Raw genomic sequence first — 10,012 nt, forward strand, 5'->3', positions numbered from 1 at the left:
CTTGATTTTGTACCCATCAGGTAACAGTTCACCTAGACATGCTTTATCGATGGAGGTGCCTAACCATGTCTCAGTCACAGCAATAAGATCTAGATCATTCGAGATAATAAAGTCACAGAAGGCTGTCGTTTTGTTTTTCAAGGATCTTGGGTTAATGCAACAATTTTTTATATTTTTCTGGCCTTTAACTATTGTTTGAGTTTCATATTTTATGTGGGATAAATTCATTGTTCTTTTCGAATCAAGCACTTCTTTGTTGCTTTTTTTTCTTATGCTTTGGTCTATCTGTTGATATTACAGTTGAAATTGCCTCAGGTAATGTTCTAATATTGTCCAGTTTAATCCCTTGATGGATATCCCAATTACGTGTAAGTTGATTATTACCACCTCTGGCAGATCTGTAAATCAAAATATCATAATCCTTTAGAATTCTCAATGTTTCTTTGTCTGGTCGTGAAAACCTTCTGGGTATGTTTTCCAATTTCAATAATTGGTCTCTATTATACTTTATAAAGCACATTATGTTGTGAGATTATGTTCACAAAAAAAATATGCACTATTTTACAAGTAAAAGCAGTCTATTCTATTGTACATCCAATTGTTTTATTGAATAAAATCCACTATCGAATGAATAAATCCAATTAGAATCACAGAAATGTTATCTACATATATTCATGAAACATTATGCAAAAAATCTTGGTTCTAAAGTCACTGGTTTTCACAGAATAATCAAAATATCAAGAGCACAAAATTTCTGCTGCCAACACTTGGCGCAATAACAAATTTTCAAGTTTTTTTTGCAAGTTTTAAAGCAATAGCTTTGAAAGTGTATGAGAAAAGCTGACTTAAACATAATACTCAACCAAGAAAACTGATTTTCTAAGTCCAAAAGGGGCAGTAAATCTTGCAAAAAGCAGGATGGAGTTATGTTTCTTGCTGTACATGGTCAGCTTATGATGGTAAACAAGTGTTGCAAGTTTTAAAGCAATAGCTTTGATAGTTTATGAGAAAAGCTGACCTAAAGATAAAACTTAACCAAGAAAACTGATTTTCTAAGTACAAAAGGGGCCATAAATCTTGCAAAAAGGAGGATGGAGTTATGTTTCTTGCTGTAAAGGGTCAGCTTATGAAGGTGAACAAGTGTTGCAAGTTTCAAAGCATAGCTTTGATAGTTTAGGAGAAAAGCTGACCTAAAAAAGTTAACCAGGCAACGCCGACGCCGACACCGACGCCGATCAAGTGATGACAATAACTCATCATTTTTTCCCCAAAAAATCAGATGAGCTAAAAATTGATCTTTATCAGATTTTGAAAAGATTTTATTTATACCAAAATTGTGTAAACAAGACGCTTTAACGCAACACTTGGCATTTTGCCAATATTTTTCAAAATCACAGATAACGCATTTTCTGAAAACGCATACATAAAATATTTGAATTCAACAAAATTAATCTGATACATGTTTAATTTGTTATTAATAACATTTTGAAAAAAAATCAGCAAATCTTATGACCATGTTCTACTTTGAATAAATATGAATATATGTCCATGCTTTGAATTCATATATGAGCACAATCCATTAAAACAAAACAACATTAAGTCAGTTTCCTGCAATATTGGAGAAGCCAACGATACTTCAGCTTCCCCACGAATACAATTCGCTGCTCGTTTTAAAAATGTTGCCAAAATACCATGTGCTGCGTTAGTATGCATTCATATTTATCATTCAATCTATATTTTATCTCATTTTTATTACATGAGTAATGACAAAATGTTTTACTAGCATGTGCAATAACCATCACGAGCAAATTTGCAAGTGATGTAAGGAATTTGAAAAAGTCATTTATAACCTAATATTGTCCTCTAAATATGACCTTGAAATTTGAGTTAGTGGTATTTGTCTTGATATTTAGCGGAAGTTGTTTTGAATATCAATCCATGCATGACAAAAGTTATTGTTCTATAGGCTTTGCACGCTAGATCTGACTTTCACCATTTAGCTGGCATAGTATTCGAAGGGACATGAAGTGTGACGGACGGACGCAGTCCGCTTCTATCTGTCCCTTTTTCTTAGACAAAATCAGTCATTTAGAATACAATATTTTGTAACAAACGGCATTCCTTTTACATTTCGGTCTCTTTAGCATGTCGACACAGCATAATTTTTCAGTCAAGCATCTAAAGGGAAATATATGTATACACATTTATTGTAATTCTTTTTCTTTTCTTTTTTTTTTCATTTTTTTTTTTAAACAAAATAATCTGATTGGATTGAAAATATTTGCTTGCATTTTAAGATTAAGTTATTTCATAGCTGAATACATACATTCTTTGTTATTTGCTATATTAATCATTGGCAAATCTGCAAGTAAAAATCCAAAATTGTCACTTTTGCTGACCAATCATTAATGAACTTGATCCGTAAAAATTCAACATGACCGCATCATGTCACTCGAAATGATACCTAATAACAAGAAGTTCTTTTGTAGAACAAGATACAAGAAACTTTGTCTTTGTCCTATCAAAGCATACGCACAGTCCGTGCCCGGGAAGTTTAATTTCCCGTATGAGCTGTCCTGAACTATCTATCTGGTGAACAGCACCCATTCCTCCATCTAAGCTGTGAAATGGCAGATAAATGTTACCATCTCTGTCCAAGTCTGGATGCCAAGAATATCTCACTTTAGGTGAACTGTATTCAAAAACAATTGAACCACTTAACCTTATAGCAAGCAACTTGTGTAGCGCATGGCTAGATATGTACAACACATCACGTTCACTATCGAAACAAATGCTATAAGCATTTTTCAAGGCGGCCGACATCCCTGTAGGTAGCGACAAGCTTCTAGACTTTGTGCCATCCAATTTGTAAATATCAATCTGCCCGGACCGCGAAAGACTGATCATTTCCGATCTGGATTTGTCAAATGCGATATCCCAGATATCTTTGTCTGTATTTAGCATATCCAGGGTCATGATGGATCCTTCAATGACTTTCATTATCTCAATAGTTTTGGCATTTGGAAAACATACGGCAAATCTTAAATTGTCAATTTCCGCCACAGCCCATGGCTGTGAGGAGGTTTTCCTCGTTGTTTTGTGTCTAATGGCTTCATCCTCAACAAGGAACAACTGAATCTGTTTGATTTCATGCAAAACGACCACAAGATAAGTGTCAATCCAAATGCATGAACATGCATTGCATTTTGAAAGCCATATTTTTTCCTCGTATTCTAAGACTGGTTCCAAGTTTTTCAATTCAGTATTTTTTGCTGCATACGTTGGTTCTCGGCTCTGGGTTGCGTTTTCTTCGATATGAAAACATGATGCTATTGTCTTTGCTAAATCTTGATTGGTGATGCCCTCGACCATATTTATATTTCTAACACTCGACCCTCGTCGAAGCTCTTGCAACATTTCTTCGTGTCTTCTAAGTTCCATCTCCATCTTTCTTTCAACGAGAAATAAATGAACATTTTCCCCATTTTCGCATACAAAATCTAAATTCCTGCGGGAGCGGTCAACTTCACTTTTTAAGGTTTCAATTTCTTCAATTTCCACCTTACTTTGCTTTATAATGTTTCTGCTCTTCTCTGCAGCTTCACATGTGATTGCCTGTCTCAGTTTTAGAAACGTTACATCTATCAAGTTCTTAGTCTTCACCAACTTCTCTTCAACATTGTCTACAGAAGCTTGGACAGAAGATTCGTGCTCTTTTTCATACCTGATCAACTTCTCCGCACCTTGCTGAATTTTTTCCAGTCTGTTATTTGTCTCTTGGTATGTTGTCCCACGTGCGGTTATTTCATCCCCTAAACAAACCATATGTTCACACTTTCTGTGTTTAACTATAGCACATTTGTTGCAACAAAGCTGGTTATGGTCCTTGCACATATATCGAACGTCTTCCGTTTCGTGGTCGGTACATTTTGTGAGAGAATTTAAAAAGTCAAGTTTATCAGTACCGGTTTCCTCGTCGCCTATATTAAACAGTTTATGACTTGAAAGACTTTTCATTCTATTATGGAACTTAATGCAATTTTCACAAAGTCTTTCGCAGCACTCCAAACAATGCACGACCGCCGTGACTTCGGTTTCTTCTCGAAGACAGGGTCCACAATAGCTCACTTCATCCGCCATTTTATTTTTCCTACTGTTTAAGATCACAACTAAAGAAAGTTAACAGGTAGAAATCTTAACTATCGAAATATCTTCTTTAATCTGTATTGTTTTTGCTTTCATTGTAGAAAAGAATGAAAACATATTTAAATCCGAGGTTTATGAAACAGGTCCAAAATAACATACACTTTCGTAGTTTGCAATAATCTCATGTTACTCTGTACACATTTAGCCGATAAATCGTGAAGCGTGTTTGCATTAGATGCACTTGAAAGTGCAGTCGTCCTTCCCAGTGAAAAGTAGGAAGGGCAAATAAACTACCTCATTAGTTTATGGTCTGACGAGTCAAATTTAGTCGGTTATGTTGATCCGTGATACCTGCCAAACTAATGATTTGTAGAAAGACGCTTAAATGTTTTGTTGTCCATAGAAATTGTTGTATTAGTATTTTTTTACGTTTTGTCCAAGAATTTAGATATTTTCAGTCGGCTGTGAATAGTGGAGAAGTGTTGTAGGAAATGAATGATAAGAGAAAGGATTATCAAAGGAAAATGCCCCCGGGTCCCGAGTAACGCACAGGCAAGTATCATGCCGGGTCCCTTGAGCGTCTTTTAAAAAACTCCCGGGTCCCGGGTCAAATGGACCCCCTGTTTAAACAGTTACTCGGAGGAGTATTTTGCAGACACGGTGTTAAAAGGTCTACCAATAAAATAAACAATCCAATCTACCAATTCGAGGAAGAATTTATTTATTTACTTTGTTGGGTTTAACGTCGCACCAACACAATTTTTGGCCATATGGCGACTTTCCAGCTTTGATGGTGGAGGAAGACCCCAGGTGCCCCTCCGTGCATTATTTCATCGCGAGCGGGCACGTGGGTAAAACCACCGACCTTCCGTAAGCTGGATGGCGTCCTAACATGAAGAATTCAACGCCGCCCCGAGTGAGGCTCGAACCCACATCGATGAGGGGCAAGTGATTTGAAGTCAGCGGCCATAACCACTCGGCCACGGAGGCCCCAATTCGAGGAAGAAGATAATTACTGTAAGGTCAGTTTTATGGTCGGACATGACCTCAGTCATCCAATTATTCCATCCCTTTCTCAGAGACATGATCTCTGTTATCCAATATATTCTATACCCTCCTGAGAACTTAGCTGGACATGACTGTATTCTCTGTCGCTATAGTCAGACCGCTATGTATCTGGACTGGTAGAGAATGAATTGTTGTCCTGAGTTGCCTGCGTTGCTGTCGTTGAATTTTTAAACGTGTTTATCATAAAGAAGGGTAAATCTGGTATAATATGTACCAAGACTTCTTATTTGCTGTATTTTTCACCACTTGGAATAACCATGTGGATTTTTTCAATATAAGTACACATATATGTGTGTACACATTGCACTAATTTATCTTACATTTTACTGAGTATGATCTTCAAAACTGACAGAATGGCGTTACGCAACTGTTTGCACGTGCGAAACAAGTGTTTATCTATGACCGATTTATCGAACATTTATGCATTTCACATTGAATTCTACTCGTTTACAAGACACCACGTCTTCGCGAAAACGACAGGGTTCAAGGCTTAGCTCTTGTGCTTTTTTTGCATCGGGGGTGCCAGTGATGTTGCAAGAAGTTAAATTGTCATCGCAACACAACTATCAATCTGCGGTTGCGTTTTTTACTGATCTGGAAGCGTCGTAGACGGCGTTCATCAAAAGGTTACGACGGCACGCCAAGACTGGAACATGGCGTTAACGCGTCAACGTAGTAGGTTTGAACCAGATAGAAGTACCATAATTTAATACGGCATATCTAGGGAAAAAAAGCATTCTTAACCATTTGAGTGCGAACGCACACCCAGTAAGGGGCCAGATAACTCTACGTAGTTCAAATTATTAATAATCATAATTACAATCACTCAACGTCATTTACGTTGGACTCGTGCCCAATGCGCTAGGGAGTTGCTGATGGCAGCGTACGCGTTTTTCACCGTCGATGTGAACCATTTGCTGGGAATTGTTTGTGGAGCAGGATTGGGGAAGTCTGGCTAATGTGTGTGTTTAATGGAGTGGGGGTCGAAAACAAACAAAAAAACAGGTCTGGTCATCTTTCCCTACAATCGTAATGCCCAGTGTTATATTGTCGACGTTTTCCGTCCAGTGGTGGTTCCGTTTCTGCATCAATAGCCCGGATACCTGATGCACGATAATGCAAGGCCACAAACAACCTCGCCACGGATTTAATGGCCGGATGGATCAAGTCAAGCACATGATGGAGGGCAAGAAGTTGTGAACCCGACATATCCCCTTATGCAATTCTTAAAGGAAATTCTGAGCTCGAAAGAGTGGGCGCGATTAAAAGCTGTCTCGGTGTAAAAAAGCTTTGGTAGAGAGTATGCAATTTTGGTTTCTAAACGTTGGTCATTTAGCGGTGGTCAATGTGATCGTAAGTGTTCGATGATATTGGTAGTGTTTTATGCCGTCTGGTCTCGAAGTTTGTTTAGGTATTGTGTGTCGGCCGCCTGTCAGTTTGGATTTGTGTTTGTTAGTTTAATAACGGTTTAATTATATATAGTCATCTGTTGAAATCGCTCGGTATGCTTGTTTGCGCAAGTAGTTATTATGTAGATATTGTGTTGGGTTAGTCGGAGTCGAGTAGTCCTGGTTGCCATCTGCCTATTTAAAGAACTCCTCTGCTTTTTATAGAAATGCATTATGATTGGTGGAAGAGGACATTTTGACTGGTCTAAATGACCGATGGATGTTTTGCTTAGTGGATGTTTATTAAAACAAATCAACCCATATCATTTACATCAAATCAAGTATGATTTTAGCATAGATTCTAAGCAATAGTTTCAACCACATTAATACATCTAAAACACATTGTTTTCTGATATGCAATGCCATTCCGAATTTCGTCAGCTGTTACGTCGAATCGATGCGGTTATGAATCGTTATGTCGGATGATAGGAGAGGTGAAAACAATTGGTACTGGACAAATTACAAAAATCAAACACATTTACAGTAAAGCAATCAAGAAAATAACACACAATTAACTATTAGGGAAATGCGAATTTCAGTTTTGACCTACAACGTCATTAAACGTGGACTAAACCAACGTTTCTTACCTTTGATTATCACAGAACATACTGCATCGTGTGGTAGGCACATAAATATCCTATATATTATTTCAAAGTTTGTATCTCCTTTTACAAGTTTCTTAACCTAGTAAAACCTAACTACACGGTTCTTTTTTGCGTCAGTATATAATAAATACACGTGCATAAATTTTATTAAAACGATAGGCATCAGAAACATGTCCTTCAATTTTAAGGCGAACGCCTGTATCTCGGATATTCAGCTTGGATGTTTAATACCGTTATATTTAAGTGCAATATCCGTCACGCAGGAGGTGAATGATAAAGAAAATGATGAAGAATAGTTTTTGTTTGCTTCGACAATGATGCAATTTACAATTATGTAACTGCGTCTGGGAAAGCCTCTCCGTTTTTCGTCATGGAAATCATTTGCTTCGCATGAGGATCGAACTCTCGACCACTTAGTCTAGAAACAAGCTAAGTTAACCTGGCTAACTGAATATGGTTACCGGAAGAAGCATTTTTAAAGAACAAGAGCTGCACGAATATTAAAGACATCATCACTAAAAAGTGAATTAAAACAGCTGAAAAAGGAGCAATACTTTATGACAAGAAACGTGGAAATACAAAAAAAAAAAGGTTTTCAAACTTGGTCACATCGTCATGTTCTGTTTTACATATTTAACTGCATCCATTTATGCTACTATGAAGTCCAATTACAACAAGACCTTATGCTGAACGGTGACCTGGACACATTTTTTCTATTTTAAGTAATGGTGACCTTGACGCTAGTGACCATAATTATATGCAATCCACCGATCCCTCTCCATGCAAGCTACCTACACACTAAATTGCATTGCCATATGTCATTCCAGACTAAAGTTATTGAGTGGAAACTTTTTTTTCTATTCTGGGCAACTGTGACCTTGACCTTGAACCTAGTACCCAAGCTCGCTCTCCATGCAAGATACCTACCAAACAAGTTTCATTGCCATACTTCAGATGTTAAAAGGTAATCGTTTTTTCTATTTTTAATAATAGTAACCTTGATTTTAAATCTTTACCCCATATGAAACCAAAAACTTAGTGTCCAAGGAAGCTACCTTTACACCAAGCTTCAATAATATCATTCCTGACTCAAGTTATTAAGTAAAAGATTGCTTGAAGAACAAGTTTGCAACAACAACAAAAATCGGCAAGAAAGGACGTCATTCGAGTTTCAAAACATGAACATGGCCTTCAATAACTTCGACAATTCGAAATCTACGGTGCTGAAATGCAAAACCGAGTGTGACGCAGACATAGAACTGATGCATGCACATATCTGTAGAGTTCAAAATACCATAGAAACCCATGACCTGATGAAAACAACAAGCGAACGTGCGATAATTTTAGCAAATACCCGCCATTTTGTAAGTTTGTAAGCATTTTTCCCGCTTGAAGCAAAGAAGTCTAAATACATTTTTTTTTATAGCTCTTTGCTCGAAGTAAGTGTGAAACTACTTCACGTCCTGCCCCTTGCTATTTGACCGGCCTTTTAAAGATGTTACCATGTGTATTTTTATATCGTCTGTGACGATACAAATCTTTACTCTAATAACACAGTATTAAGACCTACACCACCACAATAAATAAGATCCTATTTTGTCTGCTTAGTAAATGGGTTTTTTTTCTATATCACTTATGCCTTCACATCACTTCTCAACTTTTGTTCACTTTAATTTGCGGATGTATTTATTTTTGTCCCTCGCTATCTACCGATAAATCTGTAATTTTCAATATCCAGGAGCATTAAAGTTCTGGTCGAGAGATGGGAGGTTAGGATCTTTTACTATTGCACACACACATACTAGTATAAATCATTTCTCAACAGCATTGCAGATCACAGGTGTCGGAAAAAAATTCCCCTGTATCATAATTCGACGCCGCCAGAAGGCGGTGTCGAGTATATGGGATACACTTTTATTTTGGACCCTGTAAAGATGGTAATGAATAGTTTCGGAATGATAAACTGAACATAGTGAATAGTTTGTAAAAGGACCCACGATATTGCACAATAGATTTTAGTAAATAAACAAAACGAAATGGCAAAAAAACATAAGAAATGTATGTAATGTAACTTATTAAGTGATATAAAACAATGTTATCTGTCTTTTCTCTCCTTATTGTAGAGCAGAAAATATTTTTTTATCTATGATTTCGTCAAAATGTTGATCCGATTTATTGATAAGGGAGGTTACTCTGTAAGTCAAGTTTTCTATTTCTGACCTTAGCATGACCTACTTACCTATCTAATTTTCTATTAATAGAACACTCCGCATACTGCAACGCGTGAGGTCTATTGCGGACAAGGGAGCGTTCATGTATTTTACAATAAGTAAACTTCGAAGAGAATATTAAAAAATAAAAATACGGAAAATTACACTTTGCCTGCATAAAATTCCTTGAAAAAAACGTATTAACAAAATAAATAAAGGAATCAATAAGCATATATATATATTTTGAAATGAACGTAGAAAGTGCCGCTGTTAACTTATTTTTATTTTAATCTTTTGTCTTATTTTCTTTGTTGATAGGTACAGTGATGTAATTTCAGAATGCGCACATTTTTACAGATTCCTTTTACAATTGTATATTTATATAATTGTTATGGTTACCTTAACCTTGAAGCATAGAGTTTCCCATTTGTGACCACATGTACAACTGGTCAGAATATTTCTAAATATTTTATAAACTCATCTTGATTCTAACCTTTGACTTTTTTTTGCTTATGTGTCAAATACTTATTGTTTA

At 36.5% G+C, this 10,012-nt stretch overlaps 1 protein-coding gene across 1 annotated transcript; it reads right to left on the reverse strand.

Annotated features, from left to right (window-relative positions):
• Positions 1–241: 241 nt before the first annotated feature.
• Positions 242–4,140, reverse strand: LOC123556743 (uncharacterized). Its single transcript, XM_053524201.1, has 2 exons — positions 2,465–4,140; positions 242–398 (listed from the first exon to the last, which is right to left on the reverse strand). The coding sequence occupies exons 1-2, from the start codon at positions 4,138–4,140 to the stop codon at positions 242–244; spliced, it is 1,833 nt and encodes a 610-aa protein (XP_053380176.1).
• Positions 4,141–10,012: the final 5,872 nt, after the last annotated feature.

Source organism: Mercenaria mercenaria, chromosome 15 (assembly GCF_021730395.1).
Source record: "Mercenaria mercenaria strain notata chromosome 15, MADL_Memer_1, whole genome shotgun sequence".
Lineage (NCBI taxonomy): Eukaryota > Metazoa > Mollusca > Bivalvia > Venerida > Veneridae > Mercenaria > Mercenaria mercenaria.

Coding starts and splice junctions, on each gene's coding strand:
- LOC123556743 (XM_053524201.1), bottom strand. CDS start 4,140: ATGGCGGATGAAGTGAGCTATTGTGGACCCTGTCTTCGAGAAGAAACC. Junction 399..2,464: donor AAAGAACTTCTTGTTATTAG/GTATCATTTCGA, acceptor TTTGATTTACAG/ATCTGCCAGAGGTGGTAATA.